The sequence below is a fragment of the Pelobates fuscus genome, chromosome 13, assembly GCF_036172605.1.
Source record: "Pelobates fuscus isolate aPelFus1 chromosome 13, aPelFus1.pri, whole genome shotgun sequence".
Classification (NCBI taxonomy): domain Eukaryota; kingdom Metazoa; phylum Chordata; class Amphibia; order Anura; family Pelobatidae; genus Pelobates; species Pelobates fuscus.
Genome location: NC_086329.1, coordinates 28,000,350 through 28,024,020, shown reverse-complemented (window position 1 = coordinate 28,024,020; position 23,671 = coordinate 28,000,350). Strand labels below are relative to the sequence as shown.

At 41.1% G+C, this 23,671-nt stretch overlaps 1 protein-coding gene across 2 annotated transcripts in view; it reads right to left on the bottom strand.

The window, feature by feature from the left end:
• Window positions 1–890: 890 nt before the first annotated feature.
• RASGRP1 (RAS guanyl releasing protein 1) overlaps window positions 891–23,671 on the bottom strand; it is a 43,708-nt gene continuing 20,927 nt past the window's right edge. Inside the window, exons 3-17 of one of the 2 annotated variants that reach the window (XM_063439916.1) lie at window positions 17,822–17,927; window positions 14,051–14,113; window positions 13,509–13,640; window positions 13,255–13,408; window positions 12,802–12,975; window positions 12,182–12,298; window positions 11,613–11,888; window positions 10,470–10,550; window positions 9,623–9,727; window positions 8,132–8,241; window positions 6,646–6,790; window positions 4,481–4,517; window positions 4,021–4,170; window positions 2,831–3,213; window positions 891–1,776 (exon numbers count right to left, since the gene is read on the bottom strand). In XM_063439916.1, coding sequence (XP_063295986.1) covers window positions 1,648–1,776; window positions 2,831–3,213; window positions 4,021–4,170; window positions 4,481–4,517; window positions 6,646–6,790; window positions 8,132–8,241; window positions 9,623–9,727; window positions 10,470–10,550; window positions 11,613–11,888; window positions 12,182–12,298; window positions 12,802–12,975; window positions 13,255–13,408; window positions 13,509–13,640; window positions 14,051–14,113; window positions 17,822–17,927 — 2,162 coding nt within the window. In that variant the 3' untranslated portion in view covers window positions 891–1,647. The remainder of the gene's footprint in view (window positions 1,777–2,830; window positions 3,214–4,020; window positions 4,171–4,480; window positions 4,518–6,645; window positions 6,791–8,131; window positions 8,242–9,622; window positions 9,728–10,469; window positions 10,551–11,612; window positions 11,889–12,181; window positions 12,299–12,801; window positions 12,976–13,254; window positions 13,409–13,508; window positions 13,641–14,050; window positions 14,114–17,821; window positions 17,928–23,671) is intronic. The other variant, XM_063439917.1, reaches the window with a different exon arrangement.

The following is a 23,671-nucleotide window of genomic DNA, read 5'->3' as shown; positions in this document are numbered from 1 at the left end:
TAATTTTAGATCACATATTAAATTCCATCCTTATCGCACAAGAGTAACAAGTTAACTGTTCGTTGAAGCCCTTAAATAGATTTTCTAGGCACTATATAACCCCTTTGTGCCACTGAAGTGGTTATAGTGCCTGGAGTCGAGTGGCGCCTTACCTCCTCTCAATCCCCCTGCTGGGTATGGGTGCTATGGTTAAGATGGAGATTACACTCTACCTTGGCCATACCAATTCATACCAGCAGTAGGAGCTGTGATACACTTTCAGCCATTCACTGTCACCCATCACTACTCAGGCTAATGTTGGAAGCGTTAACCCGAGGAGTAGAGCGGTACTGTGCTACCAGGGAGCCATATTTTATAGTTTTAAACCATTCATAAAAAGTTTACACTGAATGACAGGACAGTACCCAGGAACTCCAGGCACTATAACCACTTATTCTCATTGTAGTTACAGACCTACCAACTATCCCGGTGTAAATGTCTTATTTTTCTAGTTTCGGATTAACACTGTCAGTTTGTTCATTTAAGAGAAAGCAATAGAACATAGTCACACATGACCAAGTGTGCTAAACATGGTTGTCTGGTGTCTTGCACTCAAAAACAAAATCTGGTTATGGTTGTAAAGTTGCCAAAGGCTTTTTTTGTTTTTGTCTTGTCATTAGTTTTGTTTTTGTGGATAGCCCAATCTCTGAATGTAGAACACGATGCAAAACTATGTCCATGGCTTTTTATATAAATAGGCACATAAAAACAAACAATATACACATATATAAAACTGTACACCATATACATAAATTGGTTCAGTGACGTGTAGCAGCACAGCATCTGCTAAAACCATGCAATGCAACATGGCATCTCAGGCTTTCTAAGCAGAATAATCCAACAAGAATCACAGGCTTTTAGGCTACCCTGGGTAATAGATGCTGTTGAGAGCTGGAGCTAACGTTTCAGTCGCTTTATAGATGTCACTGATTCTGTTATGTACTTACTACAAAGTTAACATTTTTGTTGACGATTCCATCTTAGATCTGTTACTGTGTTTAAGAATGCTTGATTGCTGATCAGGCAGAGCAACAATAAACAAGTTCATCCTGTAGTCTGACTAGCAATGCAAATGACAGGGTGACAAACTAAGAATTAAATGTATTTCTGAATTATACATCTCTTCTACTAATCCTATGACTTACTGGAGAAATGTGTAAACACAAGCTAGGTTTTGGTTATCTTTTTAGATAGCTGAAACCTGACGTACGCCCTTGACTGTACTTCAGCACATGACTATGTATCAAAGGAGACTCCCTGAAAACTCCAGAGTATATTAACACAAATTCAGCCTGAAATGGTATATACACTAAGGAACACGGAATGCACCATACAGAGTAAACCTTTCTGAATTCTAGCTCACTTGACAAGCAGGGACTCAAACCACCGTAGCCTGTTAGCACACATAATATGAATGCAGTTTTTGTTGTAAGACATGGTGGTTTCTCCACTCCTAGCTAGATTTACCAGTTAGAAGACGTGTGTACACAAAAAGATGGTTTGTGACAAAATAATTTAGTCATTTAGCCGCAGCTCTTGCCTTCGCGCTAATTTGCAAATCCAGCAATTGTACTTGGTAGACATCCAGTCTCTGACTTGCAGCCATGCTTATTTTCCGGGCGGTTCATTGTCCAATACATACTTTCGAAGCTCTGCCCTTAAAGTTTCAATTCGTCTCTGTGCGTCTTTCAGTTGAACCTTTAAAGCTACGTTTTCTTCCTGCAGAAGTGATCGTTCCTTTAACATTTGGAAAAAAAAGAATTCAGTTTAGATGGGTACTAGACAGTGGTGGTGGTGGTGACCTCTTTTAAAGCTTTTTGCAAAGGATTTTTATTGTTTCTGGTAATTTATTAAAACACTGTATTACAGCTACCCCTGAAAATAAGGTCAGAGTGACCATTTTCAGGGATACCTCCAATAATTTTTGTTTGACACCATCTCATTTGTCATACTTTATACAATATGAACATGGAACAAATAGATCTGACATGCTATGCTTTGTCTTGCAATCAATTATCACAGCATCAGAAATGTACGTAGGCATGTATACGTTTTAGAATATGTGCCTGGTGGGAAATTAGAAAAGTCTTTCAATGAGATACCTTGCTAATCGATATGTCTGGAATCTGCTGATGTTTTAAGGTAAGCAAAATGCTAGCGGATCGTAAAAATTTACAGTAAATATAACAGTTTAAAACCCGGGAAAATCCTTTAAAGGAACACTCTAGGCACCAAAACCACTTCAGCTCATTGAAGTGGTCTGGGCGCACTATCCCTGTCCCCTTAACCCTGCAATTGTAATTATTGCAGTTTTTGATGGGACTTAATTGCAGGCTATAATAGCAGCATAAAATGTCTCAGACTTTTATATCTCATCCTTTTCCCGGATTAATTACTGTGCATAGCTATAAGCTGCAGAGCTGCACAAGTAACATGGGAGGGTTTAAAGGATACCGATTTTGAGAAATGCGGGATGCTGCTGAGTGATGAACAGTGCACAAAAGGAGGGTTTAAAGGGGCATTCTGTGCACCATGAAGACTTCAGCTGCATCTAGTAGTTACATTTTAAAAAGGCCATGGGGTTGTGCCCCACTTTTTTTGTTTTCCCCAAATCGTTCAATTTGAGAGAAAGAAAAGGCACACCCATGCCATCATAATCATCCCCTCTCCAGGTAACTTGAAAATACAAGTTTATACTTTCACATTATCTGTGTCAATTCCACCCAACCTTAAGAGCTTGAATGACAGAGTAAGATCAAGGTATCTAGTTTATCATGAGTCAGTGTCATACCTGCTCCAACTCTTGAACCATTGATTTAGCGGCTTTCCCCTCCTCTCTTGCTTTACGAATAGAGTCCTTGTTTTCCCATTTGGCATAGGCCTTCTTCCTGACAAGTACTGGACTGGGACAAGGTGATGGATTTGGGCTGAAGGATGGATAGAGGTATGTAGGATCCGGTGATTGGTTCCAGCAGGGTGAGGGTATCTGTAGATGTGGACTTGTTGGCTCAGCATCCGTCTGTGTCTCTTTGTGATTTCCAGATTGTTGCAGCCTCACAGAGATCTTCTGGGAAGAACTTCCCATGAGCACGAGTGTACGGTCCTTGCTGATCTCATTGTGGTCATTGTCTCCATTTACGTATGAAAAAGATTCCTCATCAGCACCTACGCAGTCTGAGACATTAAACAGTATGTTAGAAATAAGGTTTCTAAGCTGTTTTTCTGGAATTGTAATTCAAACTTACATTTAAAATTTGCTTAGTTCTTGCATGTTCTAGAAAAGGTGTAGGCAACCTTCGGCACTCCAGATGTTGTCCAAAACATCTGGATTGCCGAAGGTTGCCTACACCTGTTCTAGAACAATGAGATGCATAATAAGAAACAGCCCACCTTTCATCTACCAGTTTTTAGCAGTTGATATCTTAACCCCTTAAGGACCAAACTTCTGGAATAAAAGGGAGTCATGACATGTCACACATGTCATGTGTCCTCAAGGGGTTAAAAACATAATTTAAAAATTGTACCATGAATGCAAAATACACTCTCTCAACTAAAAACTTAGATCTGCAAGTGTTTCAACTAATATGTCTATATAGTCACTAGGAATGAAGACGCTCGCCAAGAACCTACCTCACTGACTTGTTTTCAGCTGTAGTGTTTTGTTTTGTCTTGTCTTTTTATTTAATGTGTCTGCTCATTAAAGTAAAAAAAAAAAAAAAAATACGATTCCGTGTCACATCCCAGACCTGATTCTTTAGATATTGTGGATATGCTGGTCCTTTAGGTATGCTCAATGTGTGCCAAAATATGAACAGTCTGTGCTATTTAAGTAGATATGACAAGCTGGTTGTCTGTAAATCTTATCTTGTAGCAAATTTCTCCACAGTAAAAAAAAAAAAAAAACTTAACACATTATTCTCTCAGCATTTTACCAACATTACTCATCTAAAGAAGAGAGGATGTTCTATCCAAATGACTTACCATTTGGGGATTCTTTGCTGCCCATAGGGAAAATATTGGTTTGGCCATTCTCGGTAGAGGAACTGCTGTCTCCCATAAAAGGTTTAGATCTTTTATGGCATTCAAACACCACCAACTCTTTGCACTGTTTATGGCAATTCATCCCACAATCTGAAGAAATACAAAAGATATTGCAGTTATATCAGTCCTTTTGCTGCTCTATACAACAGCAGCTGTTACAATGAGTCCATGGACCCTGGCAAGAACATCTAATGGTAGAAATTGTGTAGGTCTGTTGCGTTCTATGTGGATTTAAGAGAATTCAAATACAGTCACTTTGAGGTTTTGGTTTGAAATTGACAACTCTCAAATGTGTTTCTTGTCCAAGTTTCAAACCAGTTGTCAAGAAGCACATATGGATAGAGTGGCAATCAGTACCTGAAAGAAAGCAAATATCTCTCTATCACTACAGAATACCAACCTTTGCATCGGTATCCTTGCTTGATTACGCCCCAAAGCTGTAAGACATAAGAGATTTAACAATATTATCATTCTGTTATACATGTGTTTAAACTCAGACAGCAAATACTTCTACCATATTTGTATGCCCGTATGTAACAAATAATGCATGCTAAACCCCATTCAGACTAAAGGCCAATTGCACTTACACATAATCGGATAAATAACTGTATAGCCCAGATATTTTAGAACTACAACTACCATAATGCTTTGCATGCCTTTAGAATGACAAAGCGTCATGGAAGCTGTAGTTTAAAAACCTCTAGGGGGTCTACCTTTTGGGCATTTCTGCTTTATAGAAATCTGCAACCTCTACATTGTAAAGTCATTTGAGCAGGGTCCTCATCAACCGATTGTTCCTGTAAAATTTTGTAATTGTCTCATCTATTGTACAATTTCCCTCTTAATAATATTTATTTCTGAGAGCTGTGGGATAAGCTGCTGCTATATAAATGGCAATAATATTTATTTATATAGATATGTCCAAAGCATGTGCAATTTTTAATTACTTTGGTGAATATAAAACCAATAACCCACCAGAATTTGGCTATTAAAAGGCCACAATCACAGCAGACCTAAAGTTGCATGACTGACAGCATTCAGGGTTGGTCACTAATTGGGGAGTGTCAGCGGTTCAAAACTGGCATTAAATTTGAAGTTCACTTTTAATTCAAATTATCTGAATTTGAAACTACAGAATGTTTTAGATTGGCTATTTTGGCCTCCAATTTAAAATATACTTTGTACACTGTACTAAATAACAGTTTCTACAGAAATCAAGATATTTTTGTCCTGTAAACCATTCTGGTTGAGCAAGAAATCTTGGGCTGGGTTGGTAAGTAAAGTATTTTTAGATTGATCAGTAAGCCCTCAAATAACAGACTACACAAATAGCCTGTGTGAGCCTAGGTGAACAAAGCACTGTGATACACATGAGTTCATAACATAATCACCTTTGAAGAGGGTTTGTTACTTCCCCTATTAGCCTACTAAACAACAGGGGAGCTTTTACCCAGATGAGGAGTGCAGCAAAGGAAAGCATAAGCCACACAGACCACTTTTGAATTTGGACAATATTAGGGACTTGGTGTGCCTGGGCATCGGCTTGAAAAGTGCCTCTGCACTCTTGAGTATTCCGGTTATGGCATGAATGCTAGTCTACTCCGAGTATGCTTAGATCTATGGTTTTTAAATTAATTTGCATTATATGCCTTGGCTGTGCCAGGACAGCCTAGCATATGACAAATGAAAAACCATTATATCTGCCACTGAGCAAGGCACTATCAGGTGGCTACTGTAAGAATACTACTAGAAGTCCAGATGACCCTACAGTCCTTTCTGAGCCACTCATGTTTATAGTCACTAAGTATTAATGTTTGTTACCATAATCTATCTGCACTAATGTGATAATTAAGAGCTGTAGTACTGGCTTGACTCTAGAGTAAAACTAGGAACGAAATTCATTATAAAGGACAACCACTTGTTCTCAGCATTTCCGTAACCCAAAGCTTTTATTGCCTTAGGTTTATTTCCTTAAGTACCAATGGTAATCAGTGCCATTATCCCAATCTAGTCCTTGAAACACTTTCCCTATTTTTTTAGGGTGTACAGGGCATGTAGAGTCGGCTCATGGTAAAGCATTGTTTGTCCCTATACACCTAATTATTATGACATAGGTCTGTGGTACTTAACCGTTTTCCATAAGGATTCAGACTACTAACACGGCATTAGTTTGTTGACCTATTGTTCAATTCACTCTACAGCCCATTTGTCAACCGTTATGGTATACAGTAATTCTGCCGTCACCATCATCACACTCTTTCCAGTATCAAAGGGTTCTTTGCTACACGTAAAAAGGTAATGACCAGGTTAATTTTCCAATTTGCTAGAGGCATGATGAATTTAAAAGGCCTGTTCCAGTTCCCCCCTCAGCCCATATTTGTCAGCATATACACCCATTGAACAAGTTGCAAAAAAAAAAATAAAAAAATAAAATAAAAACCTTATAAAAAAAATTAGACGTGTACTTTATAACTGAAAGTAATGATGGGACGGGTATGTTAAATTCCTTGGAACTAAACTTGGTAGATCTTATTACGGGGAAACATATAACGCTTGAATACTCACAAATCCAGCGCAGTTGTCACAGAAGGTTGGGCGTAGATATGTGGTCTCTTGAAAGTTATGGAGAAATCCCAGCCCAAGTTTGGAACAGATAGAGCTGGCTCGCATAAAGTATGCGGTGATCTCTGGTCTGCTGATCAGGCCCTCCCTGTAAAGATATGACCATATGATAGCAGTATGTGGTTCGTCCTCCATTGCATTTTGTTTTTTTTGTTAAGTGTCTGTCTTTTTAATAAACCTATTCACAATGCTTTTCTATGATATGAATTAACAGTGTTTAGCATCATCATGGTGTGTGATGACAGTGAACTTAAAGGGACACTCTACTGCTCCAAAATCAATAAAAAAAATCACTGTTTAGCAGATATACTCCAAATGAAAACTTGCATGTGTATAATTATGCATTTTTTTTCTTTTTTGATGTATCTAAAACAGCTCACAAAACCTCTCTTGTCTGCTGCCTTTGCAAGCCCTCCCCTTCTAACCCTGCCCTGACTTTCTGCAGCTGTCCAATCACAGACTTCCCAATGCAGCTCAATGAGAAGTCATTGCAAGGCTCTGGGCAATTGCTGCCTTGCGTTCAGTGCAACTAAGCTAACCAAACCAGAAAGTAACAGGACCTGGTGTCTGACATCCAGGAGAGGTGTAACCAGTATAATCAAAAAATATATATATTTTTAAGTGTAAATTTCTATTGAAATCTGCACTTTTTGTAAAATTAAAGACCTTTGCTTTTTGATGTTAAGGAAGAAGCACCTCTACTGAAAGCCACCAGAGTCATGTTTTGGGCTCCTAGCATATAACCACTACAGCGCTGTTCGCTAACTTTTTCATTTCTTACCTGCTATCGGCCGAGCCCCATTTACTGCATGAATAAGAGCCAGAAGCTTTTAACTCTGAGCCAATAACAGTGATGCAACACTTCGCTCATTGGCTGCGAGTGAGCAGCTGATGCCTTCAGCCAATGAACTGAACCTGGAGAGCCAATGGAAGCTCATACTAGGCGCTCTCTGGCACAAATTGTATGACTACTTACATGTGTGGGGGAAGGCGGGGAGGTGCATCTGTGTGCTGTAGTGCTTATAGTGTTTGGGGTGTTTCTTCAAGATAAAATAAATCTTTGTTCAAACCGTTTTTTGAAGTAAAGATCACTTCAAACTAAATTATAGATCAAGCTAATCTAGATATGATCAAGTTCGATTTTTCTAAAGCATTAATGACTGAAATACCGACTACAAACGATGAACTGCTCTTATTCACTGAAATAAACTCGTCTATATATCAGCGAGTTTCTTTATAGAACACACACACCTCACGATAAAAGAAGGTTGACTCCTAATATTGCATGTTCAAACTGTAATTCTGAATATTAACCTTTTTTTTTTAGAAGATTATATATTAAAAAGATTATATGACTTTTAAAGAGCAATTCTAATATAGATTTTTATTATTTATATAGCGCCAGCAAATTCCGCAGCGCTATTCTTACCTGTCTTTATCCATGACGCAGAATGAGAATGGGAAGCTGGCTGCTATTTTTTCAAAATCTTCCTGAGATATGTATCCATCCTGATCCAGGTCATAATTCTTAAAGACAGACTGAACAAAGTATAAAAAAAGACAGAATTCATTATCCACCTGATAAGGTCTGCAGGTTGCTTTATCAGTCAATAAAGGTGTATGATAGTACATTGCAATGGATTTTCATGAGATGTATTTGATAAACAACTTTTTTAATAGTCAGTATCCGCTCATATTTAAACAAGGAAATGATGGGTTAAATTTGGCGACATCCAAAATTACCTAAACCATAAGGTTTCTGAACGAATAGATCTGAAAATTTTCAGATGCACTTGTTTTCAGAATGATAGCAAATGAGGGACTTGTTTATTAAGCAACGGAAACCACAAAATTAAGGAAAAAAATTGGGTCCCCCCTTCACCTCCTCCCCTCCCCCTTAATTTTGTATTTTTTTGTTGGATTGCCATAATCCAGGGTATGTAATTAGGGTGCTGTTTAGTATATAGCTCTCCTAATTTGGAACCCTTATGTGGGATTGCCCTACTTAGAATATCAAATAAGTGCACAGAATATTTGGTATCCTTAATTTAGGGATGCGGTCTACTTAAAGGGACACTCCAGGCACCCAGACCACTTCAGCTAACTGAAGTGGTCTGGGTGCTGTGCCCCTATTGCACTTAGTGCTGCAATGTTTACATTGCATCTCTAAGTTTGCCCTCTGTGGCTGTCTATCAGACAGCCACTGGGGGGTGCTTCCAGATTCATAACAGACTTTTGGTCAGTTATCGGACGCTGGATGTCCTCAAGGACCTCCAGCATCAGATTTTCCCCATAGGAAAGCATTAAATAATGCTTTCCTATGGGGAGTTACAATGTGTGCACACAGCCATTGCCGCACATGCGCATTGGGTCTCCCCCACCGACATCAGAAGCATGGGCGGAGCCCTACCCAGCGGCAGTGGATTCAGGTAAGCAGCTGAAGGGGTTTTAACCCTTTCAGCAACATAGGATAGGGGGCGGGAGGGATGGGGGCACTGCAGGATCCTGCAGTGCCAAGAAAACGGGTTTGTATTCCTGGCATTGGAGAGTCCCTTTAATAGCACCCTAATTTGGTATCCTCAAACCAGTAATCCCACAGTAGTACTAAATTAGCTGAGCATCAGTGCGTCAAACACCTCCTTGGTTTAAATCTTATGGTTAAATAAATCTGGGCACTGAAATTGTATAAATGTTTCTTTCTAAGTCATTGTATCTTTTGTTTATGTTGGGGAGTCCAGGTTCCCTCTAACGGTTACACTTCAATATGTAACTGCCTAATTTGTGGATTAATATATTTATCACAGACAAGAGATAATCCCGAGAAAGATGGAGAGATAATGAAGTCCTATACATTCTAGACTACATACATGTACTGTGTATACTGGGTTATCAGGCAGACAGACTAGAACATGGTACTTACATCCACCATCTTCTGAACATGTTTGCTTATTGTTTTGGGATCCGGTTTAGGGGACACTCCCGACGCCCAGACTGCCATCACTGGTGGCTTGCAAGGTGTTGCTGGCTGCATGGAGAGACGTCAATGAATGAACACATTCCTTAGAAAGCCCAGTACAGCAAATTATAATCTCATAAGTAACAATTGTATATATTTTCTTTCTAAATACAGAATAAAAGTATGTTTTGCTTTATACATAGTTGTAAGCATCATGTCTAAATACTCATGCATTACCAGCAAAATTTGGAAGTGCTAGAAAACGGATTCATTATGGAGACGTCAAAATGTTGCAAGGAATTCTGGGTATTGCTAATGAACAATCACTATGCATCTTCCCTTTAATAATAACACAACTTGAATTGTCAATGTTGAATTATCAGCTTGTACAGGAAACTCATACTGTACTGCAAATGGCAGACTTTTTTTAGAATATGCCAAGGCTATAATGTAATGTGATAGATCTCAGTTTATAACAGTTTGTACAAGTGAGAGAACACTGTTGGGATACAGCTACTATAAATGTCTTCTTTTCACACTCATATTTCACCTCATTCCCAACAGATGTACAGTCGTTCCACCAAACTGGGTCAGGCAAGAGTTCTTGCGATTCTTAGATAAAATGAACTACACAAGTCAAATAAAGGTGGCTTAACCCTTCAGAACGAGGGCGAATAGAGGCTATGGTTTTAGAAAGAACACACCAATGAACCAAATGGATAAAATGTTGACTATATTCTATGAGAATCTGTTTTTCTATTGCCATCAATATAATTATGATAAGTTTCATATGAAATGAGATTTCACATACTGGTGCTCGTTGATTCCTTGGCTCCCGTGCATACGATAACTCATACATTTCATCTTCGGTGTAATATAAATCCAGAGAAAGCTAAAAGGTACAACAGAAAACAAGGATTAGTAAGATTACACCAGCTTTCCATTGTAGAGCTATTAGAATCAAAGGATGGAAGGAAGGTTGGTCTTTATATAATCAAGTCATGTAATAGATCCTATATGCTTTCTGTTATACTGAGGGATTTTTCATCCAAGACCTAAGGATCACAAGTTAGTGTGCCCTGTCACCGGGGGGGGGGCACTGGTTTAGATCATTAGTAATTTTGATACCAAAGCTACCGAGCCAGAAAAAGAGCAGAGTTGCTTTTTTCCAGGTATTTTAATTTAAATGTGCAATTCCCAACATGAATAACCCGGTAAATCTCCATTCTTGTGTGAGTAAAAGGGAAAGGCATTGGTGTCTTGAAACTTATCCCCTGACTCACTTTGAAGAAGTTACACAAGACTGTAAGAGCCGAAGGAAAAAGGTGCAGGAGAATAGTCTAATTTTTGTAAAACTCTTGCCAATTGACAGCCAGTCAACATGACCTAGATTGTTTTAAAAGGGCACGGTCACCGTACCTGCAAAATTTGTATTTCATAAAGATAAAAGTTGAAATTCTAACTCCGTCAGTGATGAGTATTGTTCCTCCACTTGACACTAGGCGGCACTACCGCCATCAAGAAGGGTCAATGCCCAGCCATCGCCAAGGAATTGGCTCTATCGCACGTGTAAGAGCACAGCTGAAGCACCAGGAGCAAAAGAGTACAGGCAGGAAGATGATGGTGGTGCCCGCGAGAGACATGTTCAGGTAAGTTAAAATCACCTTTTGTAATTAATTTTCACTCCTCACATATACATATTTATTTAATACAGGGATATGTAAACATAATCTGAAAATCTCAGGAAGTGATAGTTTCCCTTTAAAATAGGATAAATGGTGGCTAAATAAAAATCTCCGTTCTTCCCCTATCCTTTCTCCACTTTTATATTTGCAGTTTCTTATAACATTTGCAGTCAGAAGAGGCCACCTACCCTTCTGTTAAAACTTTCCCAACTCCCTGTCTTTTCCATGAGACAAAGTCCCCATTTCCCCAGTTATGTCTTTAGACTCACTGTGAGTAAATGCACGAGGTCCATGTTGGCATCCAGAGGTGGAGGAATGTTTTGTAGCTGGACGAGTTCATTAATATGGTTAAACATAGAGTGCAGCTTGAGCACATTAACCTTCTTATCTTCCAGATAATCTGGCATGGCTTCATGCATTGAAATGAGGTCCTTCAAATGTACCCCAAGAATGGGAATCTTGAAATTGTTGCACTCACTGTAGGCTTTCCGGTAATTGTCATAATTTCTACAGGAGGTCAGCAGATCGGTCATCTCATTAAGGACCTGTAAGGGATAAAGTTATTAGTTAGCCAGGTCACATTAAAAAGCCAAACCCCAAGAAAAGATTTGTTGATGGGACACTTGTCGACAGCCTTAAAGACAAAACAACATACAAAGGTCATGAGTTGAATTCCCGATTATGTTGTATTGCTAACTATACATAACAGTTTGTACTGTATGATCTGAACCTGACAAGCATGTTATTGGTGAAATATTACACTATTTACATGTAAACCTTGACAAAACATGCTACCATCATGTATATTTAACATTTGTCGAATCCCGGTTGGACGTACCTTGCTGACTTCATGAGGTATGTGTGCACTGGTTTCCTTGAGTCTGGAGATAGAACTGTGACAAAGACCTCCAACGACCGCCATCAGGGTGTTGAAATTCTGTAGCTGTTGCAGTTTCTGTGAAGAGAAGTCAAATATCGTTTTCAGAATGAGAACACAATAAGAACACAGTAAGAGTGACTGGTATTAGAGGCGATACATATCTGTCACAGACCTCTCTCACAGCTCAGATATTGTCCAAAGAGCTTTTCAATAAGGTAGGGTGAGAGAAATCTGGTCCAGGCCAGAAGGTGGGAAATTAAGGGAAACGTGTTATTTGGGGGCGTGGGTATATGACATCTTTTACTTGACTAGGGCCTTGGCCATGCTAATTGTGATAGTGATAGAGACAGACAGAATGTTTTTGTTTTGTTTTTTTTAAATAAATACAGGTTTGAAAATACCACAACTCCAATTAGATTTGGTGACTATTTAATCTATCATACAGATGAAAAGAGAAGAAAATACAGACCAGTCAGAAAGATAAACATAAAATGTACACAAGATACTCAGAGATAAGACAGATAAAGAAAAATTAGAAGAGTTTGTGCAATGTGTCAGGATTTTACTATAACACTCACTTGCGCCACGTGAATGAATTTGGTGAGGACCTCAGCACGAAGCTGTGGAGTTGGTCTGCTCAGAACCATTAGCTGAACCCACTGAGAGATTCCGTTACACAAACCAATAGAGCGTTCCATGGTTGGAATATCTTTCACACAGCCATTTGTGATATAGTTCTGGAAATCAGAAAACTGATGGGACAAAAAAAAAAAAAACAGAAAAAAAATTCTAATGAGATGTGACTTCACAAGAATGGTCAGGATTTCAAACTAAGGATAAAGTAGCCAAACTGGAAGAATATTTTTTCCAGTTGAGCTATTATGATCTTAAATCTGAAATTCTATCATTTGTTTTATTAGTTGTTGCTAGTGTGCTTGTCACAATGCCAGAAGCAAGGTACATTATTAATAACAGCGCAACAGACATGTTACCTATTGGCTTACAATCAACAACAGAAAATGGTCACTCACAGAGATTCTGCGGAAGGATTTATACTCCAAATAGGTCAGATGTTCGGCCAGTTCTTCTGGCTCCAGATGGTCAAACAGCAGAGATACTTTCCTCTTTTTGCTACAGTTGGGTTTCATTCTCTGAGTCAATTTTCTAGACCAATCACGAGAGTTTCTAAAAGGCAATTCAAAAACAGAGAAACAGGTTGTCTATTCGTATAACTACTCCACACATAGGAACTCCACCTTTTCAGTATCACAGAAAAATCACTCACATTTGGGAAGTGTCAAGCAGACGCCAGTGAGACTCATCTCCTTGGTTTTTCACAAGGTCTTGAAACTCCTCCATAGTCTGCGTGAGCTTAGAATCCACCTTGAACATGATCCAGAGTTCCGTAAGCCAATATCTAAAGACAGTAACCAAATAATTATTTAGCATTTTTCAAAGCACATGCTGGAGAGGATGTAGAAGACATCACCAACAAAAAGAATCTTCCTATACAGAAAAAAAGTATAGAAATAGGATACATTACATATATGGGTTTGTGTGAGCTGGCTAGGGATTCTCATTTCCTTAAACCAATAGTGTTTAAAGCCACTCCAAAAAGCCTACATTTATATGGTTCATTGGCACTCTATGCAATTTTTCAAATGTTGAACCGTAGATGGCCTGGGCTGTCATTGTCAAATATTGTAGAGTTGTTTAAAAACAGAATTAGATCAGGAATTCTAGACGACTGTACAGCAATTAATACAAACTAAAAACACACACATCTTAATACTGATTAAATAAGAATAATATTTGTGTATTCCTTACCTTACAAAGTAGCATATTTTGAGACAGAAAAGCAGCGCTCTCTTCTGCATAGAATCCTGATATGTTGGGACATTAAGTTAAGGGAAAACCAATTGCATATATAGTTCATATAAATATACTCACATCTTGCCTGAGATATATATATATATATATATATATTTAGAGAGAGAGAGCGCGCTATCGAATACGTTAAACATACACACTATATATCAGATGCAGATCATATTGACTTAATAATTTCCTTGATAGGTATCCAGATTCTGTAAAATCTTAATTTTTAAAAAATAATTAAATCCATATGAATACTATGTTCTATGGCCTGGTACACTCTGTGCAGCCTCCCTTATACAGGGATGTATAAAATAAGCACAGATCAATCAGAATCCAGGTGTGTTTGTTTGAATTATGTAGGGGTCAACATGATCTCGAAATATTTATTAAAAATATAAAGAGGTCATCAGGGGCGGACTGAGAACCCTCAGGGCCCCCGGGCAAAATAAATCAAGGGCCCCCTTACAGGCCCCACCCATACTCCGCAGCAAGCGCCACCCATGTCCTGCCTCCATGCACCGCCTCCAGCCACACCCTACACAATCTTTAGACACAAGGAACAAAAGTGCAATAATCCCTTCAAGGCCCCAGTAGAGACTACAATTGAGGGCTAATGGGCCATGGAGGGGGGTCTTTCTAGCAGAGGCTATCTCAGTGTCCTTTAGAGAGTGTGTTAGAAAGAATCCCCTCCAGGCCCTATTAGAGACTACAATGGAGTCTAATAGGCTTGGAAGGGGGTCTTTCTAACAGAGGCCATCTCAGTGTCCCTGCTGGAAACAGTCGCCTCCAGGCCCCAGTAGAGACTACAATTGAGGGCTAATGGGCCATGGAGGGGGGGGAGCATTCTAGCAGAGGCTGTCTCAGTGTCCTTTAGAGAGTGTGTTAGAAAGAATTTCCTCCAGGTCCCATTAGAGACTACAATGGACTCTAATGGGGCCTGGAGGGGGGTCTCTCCAACACTCTGGTTCCTATTCACAATATAGCAACACAACATAGCTGATACCTAGGCCAAGTTGGCTCCTCTTACCTTAATTACTGTTGCTGGCTGGCAGTCTGTGGGCTTGCTGGAAGGCTGTGGGCTTACTGGCTGCGGCTGGCAGGCTGTGGGCTTGCTGGCAGGCTGTGGGCTTGCTGGCTACTGCCGGCAGGCTGTGGGCTTGCTGGCTGCGGCTGGCAGGCTGTGGGCTTGCTGGAAGGCTGTGGGCTTACTGGCTGCGGCTGGCAGGCTGTGGGCTTGCTGGCAGGCTGTGGGCTTGCTGGCTACTGCCGGCAGGCTGTGGGCTTGCTGGCTGCGGCTGGCAGGCTGTGGGCTTGCTGGCTGCGGCTGGCAGGCTGTGGCTTGCTGGCTGTCAGGCTGTGGCTTGCTGGCTGCGGTTGGCAGGCTGTGGGTTTGCTGGCTTTAAGCCTAACTGGTGGCCTGTAGGCTGGCTGGCTGTCTACTGGCCAGCCTGTGGGCTGGCTGGCCTGTGGGTTGGCTGGCTTGCTGGCTACTGGGGCACTCGTAGATTATTCAAAGAAATAATCCATGCACAATAACCACTACTACTCTGTGTAGTCGTTATGGTGCCAGGAGGGCCGGGCCCCCCTCCCAGGGTAAGTAGTCAAACCGTTTAAGAACAGTTTGACAACTTACCTGGGGTCTGCTGGGATATGAGGCTGTAGTAAGGTATAGGAGCAGTGGTGCAATGTGTAAGGGGTGCAGTGTGTGTGAAAGGTTCAGTGTGTGTGAGGGGGTGTAGTGTGTGAATGTGTAGGGCAATGTGTGTACGAGGGGGCTGTGTATGTGTGTGGCAATGTTAGTATGGGGGGCTGTGTGTGTATGGGTGGGCAGTGTATGTGTGTGTGTGTGAGGCAATGTGTGTAAATGTGTATGGTGTGTGTGGGGGCAGTGTGTGTGTATGGGGGGCAGTGTGTGAATGTGTATGGTGTGTGGGGGCAGTGTGTTTATGGGGCTAAAGTTCACTCTCACCACTGCGACCACCAGGAAACCCTGGTGGTCACAGTGTTGAGAGTGAACTCTAGCCCGTAGCTCCAGGGCTAGAGTTTACTCTCGCAAGAGCCGTAACGTTGCCGTGGTAACCGCGGCAACGATCTGTGCTCGCGCAAGAAGGACCCAGAGGAGCTGCAGGCTGAGCTCCCGGGTCCTCTCTTCCTCCCTCCCCTGCCGGCTGCCCGCACGGTGCCAGCGGACAGGGGAGGGGGCAATTGCCCTCCTCTTACTCCCCCCTCCCCCTCTTCTTACCCCCTTCTTACTCCCACTCTCTTCTTACCCCCTTCTTACTCTCCCCCTCTCCTTACTCCCCCTTCTTACTCTCCCCCTCTTCTTACTCCCCCCTCCCCTTACTCCCACCTCTTCTTACCCCCTCCCCCCTCTTCTTACCCCCCTCCCCCCTCTTCTTACTCCCCCTTCCTCTTTTTACTCCCCCATCCCCTCTTCTTACCCCCTTTACTCCCCCCCTCTCTTCTTACTCTCCCCTCTTCTTACTCCCCCCTCCCCCTCTTCTTACCCCCTTCTTACCCCCTCTCTCTCTTCTTACCCCCCTCCCTCCTCTTACCCCCTCCCTCTCTCTTCTTACCCCCCTCCCTCTCTCTTCTTACCCCCCTCCCTCTCTCTTCTTACCCCCCCCCTCTCTCTTCTTACCCCCCCCTCGCTCTTCTTACCCCCTCCCTCTCTCTTTTTACCCCCCCTACTCCCCTCTCTCTTTTTACCCCCTCTCTCTTTTAACCCCCCCTCCCTCTTTTAACCCCCCCTCCCTCTTTCTTTTAACACATCTCTTTTAACAACCCCCCTCTCTCTTTTAACCCCCCCTCCCTCTCTTTTAACACCCCCCCCTCTCTCTCTTTTAACTCCCCCCCCTCTCTCTTTTAACTCCCCCCCCTCCCTCCCTCTCTCTTTTTATCCCCTCCCCGTAGCGTGGCCGAGCTGCTCTGCGTCCGCGGTGCCGGCCGGAGTGATAGGAAGGTGCACACACACTGAGTGTGCACCTTCCTGTCAGTCCGGCCGGGTACAGGAAACAGAAACTCCTGTTCCGCGCGGAACAGGAGTTTCTGTTTCCTGTACCCGGCCGGACTGACAGGAAGGTGCACACTCAGTGTGTGTGCACCTTCCTATCACTCCGGCCGGCACCGCGGACGCAGAGCAGCTCGGCCACGCTACGGGGAGGGGAGGTGAGAAGCTGCAGCCGCCTGAGCGCTCATAAGAGAGCGCTCAGGCGGCTGCAGCATTTAAAGGGGCGGCCGGGCCCCCTGATGGCGGGCCCCCCTCCCGGCCGGGCCCTCGGACCATGTCCGAAGTGCCCGACCGGTCAGTCCGCCCCTGGAGGTCATACAAGTTTTCATGATACTTTCATATCACAATCTATTTCGGAAGATTTCCGTATTTCGGTTAAATATGTTTAAAATTAACATATTAATGCACACTTATATGACAAATGCCTGGACCTTGATCTGTTCGTACAACAGTCAGTAGTTTTATGAAATATCCACAAATATCCGCAGTAAGTGGAGCATATTCTGATCCCATTATAATTGTACCAAATTGCTAAATTATTTTAAGAAAATAAAAACATTTTTAAAAACAAGCAACGCACACAAATACTGTACATTTTTAAGTGAATGAATGGAATGCAAGCAAATTGTGGGATATTCCAAACACTTTTAATATCATCCAGCAAAGAAATGGTTCAAGATATTGCCCATGATCTGCAATTAAAAGGATATAATGTCCGGAGCCTGCGAAGCAAGTCTGAAGATGGGATCAGGAATCCATGCATTGTGATCAGGATTTGTAGTAACTCACTGCTCTGACACACATTCCCATCAGTATCTGAAAATATAAAGGGATAGCAGTCACATTACGTGGTACATGAACGACAAAGCACACATTGTCAACATATTAAGGAGGAACGGTCTCCTTCACCACAATTCCAAAAAAGAACCAAACTTTGTAATCCGTAAGCTCTAAATCATTGCTACAAGGTGGATCCTCAAAGGTACTTTGTTTATTAAAAAATACACAACGTAGTAGAAAAAATACTCGCAGACCTCATAGGAAATCCTAAATCCTACGTGATGAAATCCTAAATCAGGTAACAAAAATCTGAAAAAAATCAAAGTTCTGGTTCCAAGTACCTGTGAGAAGGCGGGGGGGTGGGGGAGAGAGAAGTAATTGGGTTCTGAATGTATTTAGCGTTCACCCCAACGCTTTCTCAGCAGTTTTTTTTCGACTGGAGCGTGCGGATTACACAATGTGGTTCTTTTTTGGAATTGTGAAGATGGGATTTGAAAATATGGAATCTGCACCAGAAGCCCACTGTGTACAGAAGTCATTACTAGAGACAAGTATAAAACAAACTTACCTCCACTAAATTTCAGTGTGAGCAATGAATGAATATTCCCGAGATATTGCACGCAGACATGCGTGGCATATTTTCTCAGGATCCCAACCTTACAATTTGCACACACAGAAGCACGAGAATAAGTTCATTTGTAACAAACACATGGCAGTACCAGGAGAGCCATGCTTTGAATTCAAATGTACATACAGTAAAAGAAAACATTACAAAAAAAAAAAAAAAATCAGCTATTTATTTACAAAATATTTTACCAGGAAGGATACATTGATATGTCTCTTGTTTGTAAGCTTGATATAGCATCATTACCTCTGAAATGACAGTTTAGTACAACACAATCCTCTAGAGCCTTTTAACATTGATGGCTCCTTAGAAAACTACTGTCAGAGTTCTCCCTTCCTGTTTGCACACTTGTTTTGGGTGCTGCGTAGCTGGCTGGTATCTAGAGTAGTGACCTCCAACCGTTTTTGGAGCCAGACACACTTCAATGAAAGAAAGAATTGATGCATCATTTTTTTTATTCTTCAAATCTACATTTTATGGACTCCATTTAACCTTTTAAAGTCCAGATGTCAATGTTTTTGTGGCACACTTTCATTCAGGAAGCCACATCATATTGGTTAAAACCCACTGGTCTAGACAAGGGGACACTTAGCAACTTTAAGGCTTCCCTTGCTATTCTGTTTAACATCTGTACAACACCGGGACAAAGTGATAAGACTTCACATCCTCCCTCGGCTGCCATGATCGAGTGGGAAAAAAAGGATCCAACTCTTTGACCTTTTTTTTTTTTGAAGTATAGAGTACAAACATCTCAAAGGTCAGTCATGCAGATGTCCATGGTTATTAAAAGCAAAGTGTGATGAAAGAGGTGATAGGATTAGTTGTCTGCAACAGAACATTCAACCAGAACAAATCCATGCCAGCAAGCCATTCTCACAACCAGAAAAAAACATCTTGTCAAAGTAACTGCAACAGTGGCCTTGGCTTGCTTGACTTTGAGTCACAAGAGAAGACAAGGACAGTGTCAAGGACAAGGACCGTTCCTCCAGGGTCCCCCCACCTCCTCTGCCCGGCCCATCCAGTTTTATTTTGTTATGTTCCAGGTATCGGGATAATAATTCTTACATTGCCAACTGCATTAATATTTAACCTTCCTTGCACCAGATCTCGATATGCACACCTCCCAACAAAACAGCGAGGATGTGGTAAGGTGCAAGACTGGTTTGAGAACTTTTAAGGGCCTCACCAAATCCTCGCCCTTTTAGTTTGTTGGATTTATTTTCCCAAACCTTTTTTTTTCCCATTAACAATATTTGGAGGAGTCGAACCGCCACATGGCCAAAATTTGTCAGAAAATTTAAAGCCTTTTTAAGGATGGCAAAGTAGTTTGGCGAAAACAAAATGCTTTGGTTGTGGTCAAGTCTCAATGTGCAAAGAGAAGAGAGCTTCCCTCGTCTTACAGTCCTCTGTACACCGTGCACAATTTTAGATGCACTGTCCATGGGGTAAAAGGATGTGAAACAAATTGGAAGTAACATAGAAACATGGAAAGTGACGGCAGATAAGAACCATTCGGCCCATCTAGTCTGCCCAATATTTCAAAATACTTTAATTAGTCCCTGGCCTTATCTTATAGCTAGGATAGCCTTATGCCTATCCCACGCATGCTTAAACTCCTTTACTATGTTAACCTCTACCACTTCAGCTGGAAGGCTATTCCATGCATCCACTACCCTCTCATACTTCCTGATATTATTTTTAAACATTTGCCCCTCTAATTTAAGACTATGTCCTCTTGTTGTGGTAATTTTTCTTCTTTTAAATATAGTCTCTTCCTTTACTGAGTCCCATGTATTTAAATGTTTCTATCGTATCCCCCCTGTCTAGTCTTTCCTCCAAGCTATACATGTTAAGTTCCTTTAACCTTTCCTTGTAAATTTTATCCTGCAATCCACGAACCAGTTTAGTAGCCCTTCCCTGAACTCTCTCTAAAGTATCAATATCCTTCTGGAGATACGGTCTCCAGTACTGCGTACAATACTCCAAGTGAGTTCTCTCCAGTGTTCTGTACAATGGCATGAGCACTTCCCTCTTTCTACTGCTAATACCTCTCCCTATACAACCAAGCATTCTCCTAACATTTCCTGCTGCTCTATTACATTGTCTGCCTACCTTTAAGTCATCAGAAATAATCACCCCTAAATCCCTTTCCTCAGATATTGAGGTTAGGACTCTATCAAATATTATGTACTCTGCCCTTGGGTTTTTACGTCCAAGATGCATTATTTTGCACTTATCCACATTAAATGACAGTTACCACAACTCTTACCATTTTTTACATTTTTCTAAATTATTTGCCATTTGGCTTATCCCTCCTGGAAGTAGTGTCAAAGTTAAACACAGATAAGCAGTGACAATTCTTTAATGATTCTGCCTTTTGCAGTCAAACCGTAAGAAACGTAGCCCGAATCCTACTGCAATGTAGCTACTGGGTATTTAAAAATGCTCACAGAGCTTCTGCAGGAAGTCACCGAGCTCTTTCACACCGTTCTTCAAACTTCCTCTCCACCTTTCGTTCTCTTTTTTCACTTCACAAGAAGTGGCTTTTAGGAGACACGGTAAACTGATCATGTATGAAAAAACAAAAAAACGAGGAGGGTTAGAGTAGCAGTTAATATTTCAAAAACATCTCAATATAGTAGTAACGTGCATGGAGCTTCATGACTAAGTATTCAGCCAAGGCTCCTAAAGCCCAGTTTCTGGGTGTCATTAAATTTACATGCTGTTCAGGTCTTTACTGATGGGAAGTTACGAGTTACAATCTGGAAGCAAAAATAGATTAACATTCATTTTTCACACCATACCTTTAACGTTAAACTTTAAAAGGCGCAAAATTGTTTTATGAAGATATAAAAGTTAAAGAGTAACCTTTCTAAACTACTCACTAGAACCCCCATGTGTATTTATTTTTTTGTCATGTGACTAACTGTGGACTACATCAAATGAATTATGCAGTTTCTGAAAGCAAGCTGTCTGTTGAAGGTGCAAAATAATAATTTTGTAAGAAACCAAATGGTAGAATGTGGTGGTGAGTATTTATGCAAGGCGATGTATTAAAGGGACACTATAGTCACCCAGACCACTTCAGCTCAATGAAGTGGTCTGGGTGCCAGGTCCCCCAGGTTTTTCAGAGAAACTGCTATGTTTACATTGCAGGGTTAATCCAGCTTCTAGTGGCTGTCTTCCTGACAGCGGCTAGCGGCGCTTCTGCGACGCTGAATGCGAAAATCGCATTCAGCGTGCAGAACGTCCATAGGAAAGCATTGAGAAATGCTTTCCTATGGGCGTTTTTAATGCGCGTGCAGCTCTCGTCGCACATTCGCGTTCCACTCCACTCGGGAGCTGGCGTTCGAGGAGGAGGTAAGGTCACCGGCGCAGAGGGAGCCTGGCGCTGGATTAAAGTAAGCCAAGGGGGTTATATAAGGTCAGGAAAACGAGTTTGTTTTCCTGACACTATAGTGATCCTTTAAAAGGGATTCAGTGGGGAAAAAAATCCACACAGAGCTGCAATACATACTGCTGAAAAAGTCCATCGGGATATTTCAAGATTAGTTCAAAGTCATGTAACTATTTAATTTGACTTTTTTTAAATGATTGCGGTTTTCTTTTCTGTTTTTTCAAAGGGGATTTTATTTGTCTGGTAAGTGGCAGCATCTAAAAATATACTCTCTTTATCTGCTCTATTTTAAGTTCAAAGGGACAAAGAGGGATACTTTCATTTTAGGAGTGTAAGTGGGGGTGTGGCTGTTCTGAGCTATTTTGGGGGACTTACTAATGACAATTGATAAAATATAAATGTAATTTAGAGCAAGAACAATGTATCTTATTTACACAGACTGATTTCTAAACACGTTTATTGTAGTTTAAAGACACATTACTGGGAGCTTGATTGCTGTGGAGCTCTGTTCTACACTCAAACACTTTTCGTTTTGATTTGAGCCCAAAATAGGGACTGTCCTATCCTAAATAGGAACACTTGGGAGGTGTGCATTAATTCAGCTGGGAGAAAGGAGCGCAATGTCTCCCCACCCAGTAATTCTAATGCAATATAAAAGACACATAACACTGTGGTATTAATGAAAATAATCCAGTTTCAAGGGGTTTTGGTGTCCTGGTTTAATAGGATGTCTCTACATTTGCCCTAGTGTTCTCCCTGAAAATGTTCCCAATGTATCTAGCCCTGCAAAATAGCCCTGCAAAATTTGCTGGCTTTATAAAAAAAAAAGACAAACAATCTATGCCAGATGTGGTTTCACATCTCACAGCATCTTCCAAGCCAAGTGTCTTTATTTTGGAGGGACAGTCCTGGTCTGTGAACAAAATCCTCCGTTATTTTATTTTCTGCCCCCAGTGTCCCTCTTTCCTAAAGTTCTGGATTTTCGATGTTGGTGGGTATGTTTTACACTTCACGGAGGACCTGAGACGCAGTTGACCAGATGGATTTTAAATCTCTGCAGACATTGACCCCTATTAATGAAATAATGGATTATTTTCTTCTGTTACATGTTATATCAGACCCATGCCATAACCCATGGAGATGTTCTCCGACGCTCAGAATAATCAGAGGGGCAAATTCTGAGCTATTCTGAAAATAAAATGCCACTTAAGCACATTAATCTCTTAGAGCATCACGTAACGGAAAGTAAAAGCTAAATAAAAGAGCAGTTTCTCCATTTCAGTTCTTGTATTCTGTCAGGTTAGCAGCGGGTTTCCTGCCTCTTTTCCATTCAGGGAAAGTTGTTGTATGAAGTCTAATGTGGTTGCAATTTTCCTCCATTTTCCTTCAGAGTGGCAGACAATGGAAGCTTGCTTTTGTTAATTTTCTTCCCACATTTCCCTGCACAGAATCAGTCCCTGGGGGGTTTCAGCTCTCCAGGTAACAAATAACCCCCCCGCCCCCCCATCTTAAAAACAATACCCAAGGACCGTTATTAACTAGCAATATCGCAGAGTACAATTTATTTATTTATAAAATATTTTACCAGGATGGAAGAGAAATGTGACAAGCGATTATTGTTGTGACAAAAATCGCACATGAAAATTAAATGTGCTTTACGGAGATTTATTGATCATGCAGCACATTAAAAACTAAAATCTAACACTTTATTCTAGAACAGTGAAGACTATCTTGGTATCCTAAATGTCTCAGAATTAG